Below are 17,235 nucleotides of genomic sequence, written 5' to 3' on the forward strand. Positions count from 1 at the left end.
TATTTTGAAAGATTTTTGACTATTTTTTGAGATCAGGTCTATATTTAGTTCGACAAGGATTCTTCGTGTAGGAATTTAATTATGATAAGAAAATCTTTTTTATTTAATTTTTTATTATATTTATTATAGTCAATATTTAATATCAATAAAATAATGGTGTATTAATTGAAGGAAAAGGGTGAAAATACTATTTTAATGTACATGTTTTGCACATGTGAATCACGTCAAATCGTCGATTAATATAAAATGTATAAAAGAAGAATAAATTATATTGAAAGGTAGATAGACTTTAAACAAAATATAAATATCTTTTCTTTTCTTTAAACAATGAAAAATGAAATTCAAGACCTTTTTTAAAATTAAATACTCCATCCATTCAAATTAATGTGGCATCTTTTGAATTTCAAGATTCAAACAAGTCTATTTTTTACCGTAATTTTTTTATATATCTTTTAAATATTTTAATGTCAAATATTGTGACCTATAGTGTTTTTTATGTAGTTTCAAATATGTAAATTTTATTTCAAAAATTTGAATATTCGTTCGAATTCTTGATCTAACTTAAACCATTTGATTCTTGAAATTCAAATCGTGTCATGTAAATCGAGGCAGAGAATATAATAATTCAGACTTGCAAGTTAATACATAATATTTTAAATGTTTGTTTATATATTACGCTTTTAAATTATTATGTCTATAAAGACAAATCAAAGAAATATATATATATATATATTGTCAGCGTATTCATCTCCATAGCTTCATTGTAACCTATTATTGAGTTTAAACAGGGCATAGTCTAAGATTTTATAATTGAACCCAAAGAATGGGTAGGGATAAATCATGAAGGGTGATTTAGTTTTCCGATGGAATTTCAACATTGGGGCAAAAATTATCATATATTTTAGAACTTTTTTTCTTGCCATATATTAGGACTCCTTTTTTAAGTACAAAAGAAAAAGAAAATCTAACAACATTAATTCTCCATTTATTTTTTTCTTATCATATATTTTAGAACTCCTTAATATTCTAATTCACAAATGAAAATAGTGAAAAGATGATTTTATTTAATAAAGGACAAAAAGTTCAATCAACATTTTAAGAGTCTTTGTGCTTTTAATATAGTATAGATAATTATCTCATAAATAATTATATTAAAAGAGGAAGTATACAATATTATTTTTATATATATTCTGAAAAGGCTTGAACAAAATATTGTAATTAGAGAAAATACGATTGGGTCTCAAAAAAACTTATGATAAAGCTTAATTAGTGTGACGTTATATATATATATATATATATATATATATATATATATATATATGTATATTTTTATATAGAAACCATGCCTATAGGATCTTGACAAATATTTATTTTGTTATTCCATATTATAATCTCAATTTATTAGTAAAAGATAATTTAAAAAGTTTTTATGCGTATTTATTTGATTTCTTTTTAAAATTTAATATATACGAACTAATAAAAATATTTTTCTTTAACTTTTGGATACCATTTTGTATTTTAATATTTTAGAAATCCTTACAAAATGTCAAATTGATGTTATAAAAAACAGAATTCTTTTTTTTAAAAGAATATCTATAAATTTATTTTTTATTATTGATTTGGGCCTAGACTTAGCATGGACCAAATAAAACAAATATAATTAAAAGAAAATTCAAAAATAATTAAGACTAGAAACATAATCAGGCTCTTTAGTTATAGTTTGTTTAATTATGATTCATAGCTACATGTTAGAAGGAGGAAAGATGTGAGCGAGAGAGGGACGGAGAGAGGAGAGAGGCGAATTGTATTTGTATACCTATTGGTTACTTATATATATGTAACTAATATGTATATGTATCAATGAATACAATTGTATTATAACAAATACAATTCGTATCAACGAATACAATTGTATCAAGTTCAAGTGTATTAACGAAATACAAATCAACGAATACAATTATATCAATGTTGTATTTCGTAACAAATTGCATTTGTATTCATGTGTATTTATATGTATATGTTGCCATGTGCGTTTGTATTTTATATCACTGAAAGAGTGCATTCATCTGTTGCCATGTGTATTTATATTTGTATTGTATTTGTTGCCTTTTGTATTTTGTATTTAGATAGGTTGTCTTGTGTGTATTTGTATTCGTCTATTGCTATATGTATTTGTATTTTGTATCCCTAAAAAGGATATGTATAGTTGACATTTATCATTTGTATTTGTATCACTGATTATCAATATTTGTATTTGTATTGAGAGAGAAAGAAGGAGGCGGGAGAGAAAAAGGGCAGGGAGACTGAAGAGAGAGAGAGAGCAGAGAGGCGAGGGAGAGAGAGAGTGAGAGGAGAGAAAAACTTGCTATAAAATTCTAACTATAGCTACAAATTATAATTCTTTCAAACTATAATGGTGTATAATAAATACATATAACATGTTTGCCTTACTACTTAATCTTTCCTATAATTAACATGATTCAATTCAATTTCTGAACTAGACACACATTTAAAAGTTTCACTTATACATTATTTTTTTAGAATTGAAAATAATATTTGTATATCCTTGACAACATTTACATATCTAATAGTAAGCACCAATTGCATTATCCTTCACATATATTGGGGTGTTTGAATTCCCTCTGTCAATCGTAGTGCATCCTTCTAAACAAGTTTCTGCATGAATTATCTTTTCAACAGTTTGATATTTAACTTCTTCTTTTTTTAATTTCAAGTGTTTAATTTTTGTTTTTGTAGTTTATTTAATCAAAAATTATGAATGAAAATATGTTGGGGCATAAGTACTCACCTGTTATTCCCCACATGATTTGGTTTCTAAAAGTTTATGTTTTATTAGGCATAAAAACTTAGTTGCTAAAATGGAAAAACTTAAAAGATCTATATTTTTTTAAGAAAAATTTCTTCAATTCCATGTTTATTCATGCATTTTTTTTCTAAAAGAAACAAAAAATGCATATGTCCTAAAAAAACATAATTTCGGTTTATGAACATTATAATAAATTCTGAAATACTACATAATTTATGTCTTCTTCTTTCTTTTTTTTTTTGGACATCTCTATGTTGCTAAGTTTAGTATAGTTAGGCTAACAGATAACTTGTGAGATATTATGATACAAAAATATAAATTTATATTTAGTTAAAAATGTTATTTGTTATTTTGATATCAAGGTAGGAGGAGGATTAGGATTGAAGTTTCCTTCTGTTGGTATCCACATAGATTATTCAAGAGAATGAAATCTCTTATAAGTTATATTGCCTGTACATTTTCTCTAATTCTTTTTTTATTCATTACTTAGAAAATCTACTCTCTCAATTTTCTCTCTAATTTCAGCTCCCTCAGTTTCCGTCTCAATTTGTGTAACACACTTTCCTTTTTAGTCCATCACCCAAAAAAAAATCACCTTTCTATAATTAGAAAAAAATAACTTTAAAATTTTCCTTATATGTTACAACCGTTTGATAGAGAGTATTAGAACAATAATGAATAGAATGCATTAGTAATGCTGAAATTATTTCTTATCCACTATTTGATTTGATGTATTAGAGACAATACTATTTTTAACCATATTTTCCCATGTATTAATAATTTTTATATTATTAATACCATGATTTGCTTTGTATTAGTTAGGCACACCTATAATACTGATAAAGTGTATTAACTAATACAAATGATTAAATAATACAATGACTAATACATGTATTATTTTCTCTAATACATCCTACCAAAGTACCAATGTCACTTTATTGAAGTGATTTATAACCACACAAATATCTAAGTTTGTTTTAGACCACAAAATTCAAAAATCGTTCTTTCATTCTTAAATTTTATGTCAAGTCAAATGGTGCTACATAAATTGAAATGAACTGAAATGTACTGAGAAACATGATTGGATGTAAGAACAAATGAATTAGAAGCACCTAAACACAATTTATATTTACGAGTAGATTCAATTCTGTCCCCTTAAATATATCTACAAACTAGCCAAGGCTCATTGTATTTGAGTTTTGGACAGCCTAACATGTATAAATTACTTTCTTGAGAACATGGTGTTTTTTGTAACCAAAGTTTCTTTTTCATCTCAACATACAAATACAATGCTGTTTTGAACTTCTTATGTAGAACTTGCAGAACACAATTTGCAGTGGCTGAGAAAGATGACTTATGTGTCTGCTTAATCATAAAGCCCCTCCTGCTCCCATACATCAACAAGAAAGTCTACCATTTCCTGATAAATAAAATGCACAACAGTCAGCAACTAGCTACAAGCAATATGATCAGAAAAAACTATTTTAGCTGATTTGATAACTCACCGGTAGAGGGATTGGTTGAGGGAAAAGCTTATTGGTCCCTAGCAAAGTTTCATAACTTGTATCTAAGCTGCAATTTATGACGGTAGAATAGACTTGTTAAAAATGTATATGTTCAGTTAAGTAAGACAGTATAGTGCACGATAGCTGAAAGCAGTAACACGATATTACTAATTCAAAACCAAATTGTTTCAGGATTGTGTTGAAGGAATAAGACAACCCCTAAAAACAGTTGCCAGCAAAAATCACCAAGTCAAGAGACACAAAGTATCAAAACTATGACCTGCAGGCCTCTTCCTTTTTCTTTCTTTCCTCAGTTAATTTTTCCCTTTTCTCAAAGAACTATTCATGCTTACACTTCAAAAAATGTGAGAAACTTACGTTAATTTGGGTTCTCGAACTGAAGCACGCTTCTGCGGTGTTTTATTTCCACACCATTGTTGCCTCGTTTGATTCCAAAGAAGTAGACCTGTTCCAGCAATGTTCAATTCAATGATACGATAAAGAAAAATACAGAAAGGAGTTTTAAACAGAGGTAAAAAGAAAAGAACAGCACAAGATCATGCTTTCAAGTTTGTATATGCTCTCTCCAGTCTATGCCACAAATTGTGCATGAGATTTCTGCAAAGCCCATAAGCCATTTATTGGATAAGTAAAGCCATAAGACAATTCTAGAAAAATGAAAACTAATCAAGATCCCCCCCCCCCTCCACACACACACACACCTTGAAAAAATAAAAGAAATCACAAATATTAATGAAGCTTGAATGTTTGCAATAAAATCCTAATACAAGGGCCTTTTTTTGGCCATCCAAATGAAGCAGTGGCATGATCCAAAAAAAATGAGGCAGTTTGGGGCCTCTGGACGGGTCAAAGTTCAAGTGTGACCCTAGAAAGCAAGTAATTGAAGTCGAGAAATGTACTATCAGATAATTATTTAACCTTTTAGGTAGTGCTCCCAAGAAAGTAAGGTTTATCTACCTAACCCATTCGTCAATCCTGCCTCTGTATTTGTGTACAAATACTAAGACGTTGCTGATTCCCATGCAGGTTTACTTGCTACAAGTAAAAAATTAGGACCATTCACATCAAAATAAAAGAAGAGAAAAGTATGCACTTGCCATGATTTACAAATTCCGAAGTGCTGTTCGTGGTGCCAGAGTTACTGTGAGGATCAAGGGCCGGATTGGATGTGCTAATTGATGAGATGCTTCTCTGGGAGGGAAATGTGCTATTCTCCATCTCGCATGCACTACTGCTCCAAAAGTCGTCTCTTAAACTAGTTCTCCTCAATCGTTTGCTCGGAACTTTCAGTCCTTTAGATGGCTTATCCACTGAAACAACATGGGGAGAATTCATACAGCATCCAAGACAACTTCTGCTCTGTTGCAACCAGGTTTATAACCATTGAAATTGATTAGTGGAGCAAAAAGTTACAATAAGATAGCCCCAACAAAATTCCAACTATTAGCTAAATGGATATTAAACCAGTGTTCACTAGAAGTTTTTTTGTTTAATTAAAAGGTAAAACTTTGAGAGATTCATTAGAAGAACACCTCATTTCTCAAATCCCCAAAATAAAGGGGAAGTAATGTGCCTTGTATCATTATCATTATGAATCTTAATATCCCAATGACTTTGAAATGATCATCCCAAATGAGTCATCTTTGTAGGAAAAGAAAAAAAGATTTTGCCACCAAATCAATGGTAACAATACTTTGACTGGTCAGAACGACCTCTTTATATAAGATGGGCTCTATGGCCATTGGCAACCTTATCTTTCTTCACCCTAGAAAAAGACTTAAGAGTAGCATGAGCATCTTAAAGCTAAAAAGAGAACGGTATCCTCAAATTTATCCAGGTCTAGAAAATGAATCCTCAAATCTATTCTGCACCAAATTATAAGACAGGACAAAAGTAACCTCTTACATTACAAAGGGATCTGCATTTTTCCTTCAACTTTTCCATCATCATATCAATAAGGGCTCGAAGATATTTTCCAAAATACACCAAAACTGAACAAAAAGACTTCCTTTCACAATAAGCATTCATTTCAATCCATAAACAATGCCTATTACACATGGCTAGATGAAAAACTTTTCACACTGTAGCTGAACAAGAGAATGTTTTTTCATAAGTAGCTAAACAAGAAAGGTACACGAGGAATGTGGCATTTAAGCAAGAAACTCCTCAACATATCAAGCAAAGCATAAAAAAAAAAGGAAACAGATAAAGGAACCAGCTCATTCCAGCTTTATGCACCGTTATTACTTGCTTAGCCTGTAAGTAAGTACCTAGATTCCAAATCACCAAAAAAAAAAACTGCTGAAACTACATAGCTTTCCCAGTTAACTAAGAAAAGCATTCCTGAAGTGTTCGTACTAAATTTAATTGTAATTCATCACTCCTGGCCCCATTTTCTTTTAATTTCAATTATAACAAAACTTCCACTTTTTCTTTCCCAAAAATACAAATCACGTGTGCCTAGAGGTGGATCTAGAATTTCAATTCAACAAGAACAAAATATACCCACCTCTACCTTATGAGCATGGTTACAATCTTAGCATAATATATACATACATTTCCACACACACAAACACATATATATGGTTCAAGTTGAGGGCAATAGGCATGAGTATAACCACATGTATTATACTACATCCACCGCTGCCTCACCTCGGGAATAAAAATTACTACAACAACAACGCCTCAATACCAAACTCAAGTTGTGGTCGGCCTTCGCTCCATTTAAGCTTATCTCAGACCAATACTATACACAAACAAAAATACAATAAAAATACAAAAAAAAAAAAAAAAAAACGGAGTGCTTAACACATATAAGGGAAGAATCGAGTTACTCACCCCATGCAAGCCAAGATGCGGGATAGCCAAGAGGCAATTGATCTACAAAGTTGCATTTACAAGCAATAATCCGGGAAATAAAGCAAATGGGTTTTCGTCAGAGCACAGATTCAACCTTTGGACCTCCAATACAGAAAGAAAACACATCCCCCACCTGCAGTAGAAGCCCAAAATTAGTGCAAAATCAAAACTTTTTACTCTTCTGTTATTGACAGAATATCTATCCACCAATCAATAATTGTCTCAATTAAATCGGCTCGGGTCGACTATATGAATCCATCGTGTTAATTCTGCTCTATTCAGATCAATTTTATTCTAGACATCCTATAAATAACCGACAAAATGGGTATGCAGAAAAGCAACAAAAAGTTGTCTTTTTTTTCCTTTTAATTACTCCGTCTAGACAATTTCTTAGAAAGAAAGAAGGAAAGGGGGTTTGGAATTGAAACCTGTGAAAATGCAAGCCAGGTTTGCGGGATGTGATTTTCTTGCCCTTTATGCAGTTCTTGATCTTTGGGTCAGCAAATAAGAGCTGAAAATCGAAAGAAAAGAGAAATTCCTGGTGGGTTTTCTCTTCTCTTTCTCTTGCTGTTTGCCTTGTTTCCTAGATTTGCAGATATCAGTCAAAAATGGAGATGGGAAAGTTGTCGTGCTCAGCTGCTGGTGTGGCCAATGGTGCGGTAGTGGACCTCGGCTGTCTTTGGAAATATTATTTGATATATATATATATATATTCTAAATGAGAAGACAAAATGAATATAAAGCGCCTGTAGCTCAGTGGATAGAGCGTCTGTTTCCTAAGCAGAAAGTCGTAGGTTCGACCCCTACCTGGCGCGTTTTCAATTTTTGTAGGAACTTTTCCTTTCGTTCCATAATATCATCACTTCACTTCGAAACATTTCGTATATATTCATATTTATTATAATAATGGATGTCATTTTCATTCTACTTTTTCAAGTGGACAAATTGAATAATGAATAGTAAAAAAAAAAGATATACATATACGGCTTTGACTTTCTCCTTTTTGATATTTCATTCTCTCCGCCTTAATTAGTTAAGTTTAATTTATTTTATAACACGTTATCAGTATAAAGTTTAATTTTCTCCAGATATATTAATTCCTATATCAGGTATATCTACTAAAAAATTTTAATTTTAGTTGTCTTTATTCTTTCTAAATTAATTTCTATCTCAGTTTTATCATGTCAAATTTATCAAGATTTGAGTTTGTTGCACTTGACATTTTTGAAAAAAATTATTTATCACGAATCTTTGATGCTGAAATTCACCTTGACGCTAAAGGTCTTGATGATACTATTAAACAAGATAATAAAGCATCAAGTCAAGATAAAGCAAAGGCCATGATTTTTCTCCGTCATCATATTTATGAAGGATTGAAAACTGAATATTTAATTGTGACAGACCCTCTTGAATTATGAACTAATTTGAAGGATCGATATCACCACCTAAAACTTACGATGATACCAAAAGCCCGATATGATTGGATACACCTTCGATTTCAAAATTTTAAAACTATGACAGAGTATAATTCTGTTATCCACAAGGTAAGTTCCATGTTAAAATTATGTGGAGATACTATCACTGGTGATGACTTACTTGAGAAAACTCTTTCTACTTTTCACGCTTCAAATGTATTGCTACAATAATAATATCGTGAAAAGAGATTTAAGAAGTATTCTGAATTAATTACATGTCTATTTGTGGCTGAAGAAAATAATACTTTGCTAATGAAAAATCATGAAGCCCGTCCCACTGGGTATGCTCCATTCCCTGAAGCGAATGTTGTAGCTAGGGGTGTTCATGATTCGGTTTGGGACGGTTATTGATTAAAACCATAACCAAACCAATTTAATCGGTTATTAAATATCTAAAACCATAACCAAACCAAGTAAAATAATAACCACGGGTTTGGTTATTGTCTGTTTGGTTCGGTTTGATTCGGTTATTCGGTTTATGACTGGCCGAGATAATTCAAATATTCTCTCTCTACATTCTTCAAATTCTTATGAACCTCTTTTTTCTCACGACCCACAGAGGTTCAAAATAGAAAAGGAAACAACTTAAACATTCGGAAAAAAAAAACAACTTAAAATCAATTTAAAATTTGAAAAACTCCCTACAAACCTTCTCAAAATTTGACAATCTTATACTTGGGGTTGAGGAGTTGAGGTTGCTTTTGAGCCTTCACTGTTAGTCTATGACTGTGAGTCTGTGACTTTGTGAGAAACCAACGTGAGAGAAACAAAAATATAAAAGAAAAATAGATACTAGGGCCTTCACTGTTAGTCTATGACTGCTACTCAAGTGCTTAGTACTTATTAGAAATTTAGGATTTAGAATTTAGGATTTAGAATTGGGCTTGAAAGTTGGGCTAATGGGCTTGGATTGTTGGACTTCGACCGCTGTTTAGTGTTTATTAGAATTTATAATTGGGCTTGAGAGTTGGGTTTGGATTGTTAGGCCTTAAAAATAAGTATATTAATATTAAATTAATAATTAAAAGGTATAAAATATCTTTAATTATTTATGAAAAACTAATATTATACATATAAATAATTATAAATTTTAAGTATATAATTATCGGTTTGGTTCGGTTATTTATTCGGTTATTTTTTTCTATAACCATAACCAAACCAAATATTATCGGTTATTCAAATTTAAAACCAAACCAAACCAAACTGAATGTCGGTTTTTTTATTCGATTTGGTTAAATTTTCGGTTTGGTTTTGGTTTTAACCAAAACTGTGAACAACCCTAGTTGTAGCAACACATATTCAGTCTGAATCAAGACAAAATAATTATCGTGGTCGCGGCTGTGGCCGTGATAGTGAATGTGGGCAAGGACGTAGTAGAGGAAGAAACAATTATCGTCGTCATGATGGAAATAAACATGAGAACAATAAAGTTCCTCAAAATAATCTTTCCATAGGTAAATTCAATATTTGTCATCGGTGTGGTATGAAGGCTCATTGGACACGTGAATGTCGTACGCCTGATCATTTTGTGAAACTTTATCAAGGCTCTCTCAAAAGAAGAGATAATAATGTAGAGACACATTTGAATTTTTGGAATGATGATAATGAAGTAACTCCATCAAATAAATATGAAGATATTGAGGCGAATCTTGCTTATAAAGATAATGTTTTCGAAAATCTACCAAATATTACTCATTTGAAAGCTGAAGATTTATGAATATTGACTGAAGAATTTTGATCATCTAACTGTGATAAAAATAGTTATTATTTTTTTATATTTAATATTATGTTGTTCTTCATAAAATATTTCTTAAGGCAGTGCAATTTCTTAAAAGTTTCTTATGTTGTTAGTTTTTCACGTTCTTATAATGTATCTTTTGTGTATGAAGAATATTGAAATTCCTCAGTCATCAGTTGGATCCAACATCAATTATGATAATATGTGTCTTATTGATAGTGCCACAACACACACTATTTTAAGAGATAAGAAATATTTTTCTTGTTTGATTATGAAAGAAAATAATGTTAATATAATATCTGGTAGAACACGATAAATTGAAGGATCTGGAAAAGTTAAAGTTGTACTTGTCGAAGGAACAAATTTAACAATTAATGAAGCATTATATTGTAGTAAGTCTCTTTGAAACTTATTAAGTTTCAAAGACATTCGTCAAAATGGTTATCATATTGAGACTATAAATGATGAAAAGAATGAATATTTTTACATTACTACAATGATGTCGAGCAAAAAGTTTATACTTAAAAAGTTACCACTCTTTCATCCGGCTTATACTTCACAAGTATAAGCACAGTTGAACACACATGCCATAGTAAATCTGGTTTACTAACTCAAATGATTTTATTATTTAGCATGATCAGTTGGGCCATCCCAGTTCTAATATGATGCACAAAATAATTGAGAGTTCACATGGACACTCTTTGAAAAGCCAAAAGATTCTTCAATTTAAAGAATTTTTTTGTGTTACATGTTCTCAAAGTAAATTGATTATTAGACCATCAGTAATCAAAGTGGACATTCAATCCCCAATATTTTTGGAACTTATACAGGTTGATATATGTGGGCTCATTCACCCATCATGTGGATCATTTAAAGATTATATGGTTTTAATAGATGCATCTACAAGATGGTCACATGTGTGCTTATTATCAACTCGTAATATGACATTTGTGAGATTACTTGCTCAAATAGTTAAGTTAAGAGCACAATTTTTAGATTATGCAATAAAGACAATTCGTCTTTATAATGTTGGTGAGTTCACATTTCAGGCATTTAATGATTATTGTCTGTCCATTAGGATAACAGTTGAGCATCTGCTTGCTCATGTTCATACTCAAAATGGTCTAACGGAATCATTAATTAAACGTCTCTAATTAATTCCTAGACCAATGCTTATGAGAACAAAACTTTTCATTTTATTATGGGGTCGTGTTATTTTGCATGCAGCAAGTATTGTGCGGATTAGACCCACAAGTTTTCGTCAAGTCTCCCTATTACAATTGGCTTTTGGTCAAAAGCCGATCATTTTTCATCTTAATATATTTGGATGTGCAGTATATGTTTCAATTGCTCCACCACAACGCACAAAGATGGGACCCCAAAGAAGATTGGGGATATATGTTGGGTATGAATCTTCTTCTATCAAAAAATATTTGGAATCTATGACTGGAAATTTATCCACCGCAAGATTTGTTGATTGTCATTTTGATGAATCAGCATATCCATCATTAGGGGGAGAAAATAAGCAGCTAAAAGAGAAATAGATTAGAATGCATTATCACGATTCCATTTAGATACTCTTACAAATAAAAGTGAACTAGAAGTTCAAAGGATAATTCATTTGCAAAATATTGCAAATCAACTGTCAGATGCATTCACTGACCTATCAAGAGTTACTAAATTTCATATTAAAGATGCTAATGCTCCAATTCGAGTTGATGTTGCAATAGAACAATTAATTAATGCAAATGAGTCTAAACTATATTTAAAATGTGGTAGACCGATCGATTCCAAAGATAAAAATTCTCAAAAAAGAAAATAAGCAAACAATCAAGATGACTATTATATGAAAGAACCTGCTCAAGAAGAGTAAGTAGACATAACAATTGATAAGACCTTGAAAGAGGTTAAGGCGCCTCAAAATGATAAAGAGATTTCAATAAATTATGTCTCTTTAGGGAAAATATGGAACCGAAATAATGTAGTTATCGATAATAGTTTTGCTTATAATGTTGTTGTGCAAATAATGCAATAAAATAAGGTTCTTGAACCAAAATATGTCGATAAATGTAGACAGAAGAATGATTGGCCAAAATGAAAAGATGCAATTCAAGTTGAATTAGTTTTGCTTGAAAAACGTGAAGTTTTCGGACTGATAATCCGAACACCTGAAGGTATAAAATCAGTGGGGTACAAATGAGTCTTTGTGAGGAAAAAAATGAGAAAAATGAAGTCGTAAAATATAAAGCACGACTTGTGGCACAAGGATTTTCGCAAAGACTCAGCATTGATTACATGGAAACATATTCTCCTGTGGTGGATGCAATCACTTTCAGATATCTTATAAATCTGACAGTTCATGAAAAAACTTGGCATACATCTGATGAATGTAATTATAACCTATTTATATGATTCTTTGGATAACGACATTTTTATGAAAATCCTGAAGGATTTAAAATGCCTGAAATATATAAAGATTCCCAGAAAATTTGTTCAATAAAACTTCAAAATTTTTTATACGGGCTGAAACAATCATGGCGAATGTGGTACAATCGTCTTAGTAAATTTTGCTAAAAGAAGGATATAAAATGATCTAATTAGAACTTGTATCTTTATGAAAATGTCTGGATCTAAATTTATCATAATAGCCGTATATGTTGATGATTTGAATATCATCAAAACTCCTCAAGAACTGTAATGACCCTCAAGGTCATTTTTGGAATTTGGTAAAATGACCATTTTACCCCTCCCTTTAGATGCCCCGAGTCGTTTATGATTGTTACCGAGTGTTGATTTTTAGAAAATCCTATGAAAAGTTAAGTCTTTGGAAATTTTGAGTTTTCATAAGTTTTAAGTATTAAAAAGTGGTATTTGGGGTCAATCGGAGCTACAGATCTCGGAACGGAATTCCGTTGATTCCAGCAGCTCCGAAATGTCGAAATTGGGCTAGGAGACTTTACGGAATCAGTTTTGGAGTTGTAACAAAGATTTGAGGCCTTGAGTTGAGAATTTGAGGAACTTTAAGCCAAGGTTTGACTTTGGTCAACTTTTAGAGTTTCGATGCTCGGAATGGAATTCCAACGACTCTGTTGGATTCGGGAGATGATTTTTGGTCTAGAAGAAGTGTTGGTTGAATTTTTAGAGGTCCCGAGTCCATTTTGGTATTTTGAAGGCCTAAGTTGGTTTAATTGCGACTTTTCGAGTTTTGGGTCAAAGATATCTCGGATTTAAATTCTGATGGTTCCATCAACTCCGGAATGACCAAATTAGTCTAGTAGCACTGTTGGAATGACTATCGAGGCAATCAATTCGAGTGTGGGGCCTATTTTTTATTAAAATGATCTCGTATGGAAATTCTGAATACGCCATTAAGTCCGGAATGTCGAATTTAGTGGGGTAGCATATTTGGTTTATTTTTATCGGATTCCGAACGAATCCCGAGCACCCCATCGAAAATTTTGGAATTTTCCAAAATCACCTATTGCAGCAAAAAGCTGATGCAGAAACAAAATAAACATTTCTGGGTTTTCTCCTCAACTTTGAACCCTCATTTCTTGAGTTTTAGAGCTCCAAATTGGGTGATTCAAAAGGCAAAATTGTGAGGTTTTTCATGGAGAACGCATTGGAGAGATTGAAAAATGATTTGGAGCATTCGATTCAGGTAAAAATCGTGATTTTATTTGCAGCAGTATCCATTTGCGGAATGGATTTTTGAAGAACTTTGACAAGTTATATCTTGACCAATATAAATCCGATTTTGGTGATTCAAGGGTCTAAATTCAATAGAATTTCATGAGGAATCTCGTGGTAATCTCAGAAACACTAGGAGAAGCTTTGCTTGAGGTAAAAATGCGTTTTTAGTTACTGATTTAGTCATTTTCGGAATGAAATTTTGTGGAATTTTGAAAAAGTGTATCTTGGTCAATATAACTCCGTTTTGAGTGATTCTTGAGGCTAGATTGTGGGGTTTTTCGCAAGTATCATCATAGTACAATTTTTTTGGGTTGAAAGAGTCTCATATTTCCAAAATCTACTGATTTCGATGCTGCCATTTTTGGTCCTTTAGTTCGAATTTATGAGTTTTGGTTGTTTGATCGTCTTGCGTAATTTTCCACCCCGAATTGTATTATAAATCTGATTTTTGAGCTTGGGGTGACGCTTAGAACCTGTTTTGGGGGTCAAATCCGGAATTTCGTATGTGGGTCCCACAATTCCCGTTTTCGACCCAAAAATTGGTCCATCTCTAAAAATTATGAAATTAGTGTCTAAACGACCGTATCGACGTTGTGGTTCTATTTTTGATAGCTTGGCAGCGTTCCGAGGCCGTTCGAAAGGGAAAAGCTATAACACAGTAATTTGGAGCCCGCGTGTTTGGCCTACAGGTAGGCTACGGTTTACCTTTCTTTAGATTAAGCCGAAATGTGTGAAAGCATGTTGAAATAGTTGGAATTTGGGTTGGGTAGTTTGATTGTATATCTTAGGTGTTAGAAATCATGCTTTAGGCTTATTATCGGTTTTTCGGATATTTAGAAGCATGTGTATCTTGTCGTTATTTGTTAAGTATTATAAGTAGAGTTGAATGAGCATGTTGTTGATACGGTGTGGTATATTGGCCTTAGTATAGGATGTAAACTTGCTTTAGATGTCCCGGCGTCGCTCCGGTAGACTTAGATCCTTGTAGAATGGCGTAGCGGGCTAGTGCCTGGTAGTTTGGCCTTAGCTAGGCGTTACTCTTGCTCTTAAAAATACCATCATCCATAACTCGATATAATCATGACTTTTGTGAGGCATCGGCAGCACTAGATTTCGTGATCGTTGACTTTGGCTCCGATTTTAGTTTTGGCGGCATATTGGTTGACTCATTGGAAAGGAGATTCTCGGTACTATTATTGTTTAGTTGGAAAGGATAATATTCGGCACCATAGGATAAAATATCTGTGAGTATCTGGGTACCCAGTCCCGGCATCCATTCTGAATTATCGAGGAGCATCCGGGTACCCAACCCCGGCCTCCGTCAACTTGCTAGTATGACGAGCATCCGGGTATCCAGTCCTGGCCTCGATCATACCGATGTATTACGTCGAGCATCCGGGTACACAGTCCCGGCCTCGACCGCATCGATGTATTACGGCGAGCATCCGGGTATCCAGTCCCGCACTTATGTATTATGGTAAGCATCCGGGTACCTAGTCCCGGCCTTGGCCACTTTGAATATTCGGGCGAGCATCTGGGTCCCATTCCCGACCTCGACCCCTAAGTCACCCCTAGATCGATTGACTCTTGGAGATTCTGGGTTTTGGAAATGATACAGTACTTCGGTTCTTGACATCGCATATTCTTGGTTCCTAGCCTTGGTAGTTGTAGCTATTCTGTGTACTCGGCGAACTTATGGGGGTTCGTTTGGTTTTTTATTTAACTTGCGTACGAGTGTCCCGGCTGGGCTTACGGGGGCCCAGTTGGGTATAGTTAGCTGTAGCTCTCGTAGATAGTACTCTTTTCACTTTAGATGCTTATGTTGATTCCTATTTAGGCTTTGTCACGACCCAAAAACTGAGGTCATGATGGCACACATCTCAAAACTCAATCTGATGTGTAACCCTAAAAATAAAATTCATACAAGACTCCCAAAGGGGAAAGTGATTCCACGATTTAAATAAAAAGAAAAAAAAAACAATGAAGAAATTATCCCAAAACCTGGTGTCATAAGTATAAAGAGCATCTAATACAAGGTTCGAATCTGAAGATACAACATAAGTCTCTGAATGATACAAAAGACTGAAAAATAAAGATAGACTAGTGACGATCCGAATTCTGGGACCTCACCACTAATCTGAGAATTACACAATCCGCTAGAATATTAACTGTCACGTGGGGTACCCCGACTAGTATCTGCATCAAAAAGGGACACAGAAGTAGGGGTGAGTACAATTCACATGTACTCAGTAGGTTTTAGCTGACTAAGTATAAGGAATTAATCAAACCTATGAAATAAACTAAGGAACGCTTCCACCTGCATATAGAAAAGTCCCACTTCGGTATCGGTGTCGCCAGTTTATATATATAGTGGCACGAATAAAGTATAATAACAACTCATAATCACAATTAATCAAATAATTCAAGCAGCACAAATGTCAATGCAATGCAATGCAATATGATGATGCAATGATGTAGTGGTACGGTGGAATCAAGACTGTCACACAGCCTGTCGTATACACCTGCCGAGCTGTGCTACCAAGCAGGACCCATGGGGGTCTCGCAGACCATATACCTCAATCTCATTATCCTTGCCACCTCCTCGTGGTCAAGGGATCACAATGCATCCACTACCCTGCCGGAAAACTGCCTCGGTCAGGGACTCAAGATACAAAGGTTAGGATCACAATGCATCCACTACCCTGCCGGAAAACTGCCTCGGTCAGGGACTCAAGATACAAAGGTTGGGATCACAATGCATCCACTACCCTGCCGGAAAACTGCCTCGGTCAGGGACTCAAGATACAAAGGTTTAAAGGTGTTTCATTTTCTTTCTCAAAAAGATTTTCCATATTTCTCAACTTCCCATGTTTCATGATATGATGAATGAGGATGAATGCATCAAAACACATATGCATGGAAGTAATAATCAACTCACATGTGGTATAAGGTTCAAAGTTCTCAAAACTTAACCTACACATGATATTCACCCTCAATAAATAGTAACGGGAAGAACACACTTTCATTTAAATATTCACCCCTTTCTCAATAATATTTCAATACCCAAGTATGCTCAAAAACCCCAACTCAATCTCTCAGGCGGCATCACAAGTCAAA

The 17,235-nt window shown here is 33.2% G+C and overlaps 1 protein-coding gene and 1 non-coding gene across 4 annotated transcripts; one reads left to right on the plus strand and one right to left on the minus strand.

The window, feature by feature from the left end:
• Positions 1-3,929: 3,929 nt before the first annotated feature.
• LOC129901116 (uncharacterized) lies at positions 3,930-8,052 on the minus strand. 3 transcript variants are annotated; one of them, XM_055976233.1, is made up of 6 exons: positions 7,641-8,052; positions 7,192-7,345; positions 5,451-5,707; positions 4,711-4,798; positions 4,333-4,399; positions 3,930-4,247 (listed from the first exon to the last, which is right to left on the minus strand). In XM_055976233.1, the coding sequence occupies exons 2-6, from the start codon at positions 7,245-7,247 to the stop codon at positions 4,194-4,196; spliced, it is 522 nt and encodes a 173-aa protein (XP_055832208.1). In that variant the 5' UTR covers positions 7,248-7,345; positions 7,641-8,052; the 3' UTR covers positions 3,930-4,193. The 3 variants fall into 3 exon arrangements, with proteins under 3 accessions (XP_055832208.1, XP_055832209.1, XP_055832210.1); XM_055976234.1 differs by lacking the exon at positions 7,641-8,052 and having other exon boundaries at positions 5,451-5,712; positions 7,192-7,344; XM_055976235.1 differs by lacking the exons at positions 7,192-7,345; positions 7,641-8,052 and adding an exon at positions 6,259-6,468 and having other exon boundaries at positions 5,451-5,712.
• Positions 7,955-8,027, plus strand: TRNAR-CCU (transfer RNA arginine (anticodon CCU)). The gene has a single exon. It is a non-coding gene; the product is annotated as a tRNA-Arg (tRNA).
• Positions 8,053-17,235: the final 9,183 nt, after the last annotated feature.

The sequence above is a fragment of the Solanum dulcamara genome, chromosome 8 (assembly GCF_947179165.1).
Source record: "Solanum dulcamara chromosome 8, daSolDulc1.2, whole genome shotgun sequence".
NCBI lineage: Eukaryota > Viridiplantae > Streptophyta > Magnoliopsida > Solanales > Solanaceae > Solanum > Solanum dulcamara.

What these genes read in the sequence shown, in the direction of transcription:
- LOC129901116 (XM_055976235.1), bottom strand. Translation starts at nt 6,411, where the DNA reads ATGTGTAATAGGCATTGTTTATGGATTGAAATGAATGCTTATTGTGAA. An exon ending in GTTCGAGAACCCAAATTAAC is followed by an intron (nt 4,400 to 4,710) that starts GTAAGTTTCTCA and finishes CATAAATTGCAG; the next exon opens with CTTAGATACAAGTTATGAAA. An exon ending in CTCAACCAATCCCTCTACCG is followed by an intron (nt 4,248 to 4,332) that starts GTGAGTTATCAA and finishes TTTATTTATCAG; the next exon opens with GAAATGGTAGACTTTCTTGT.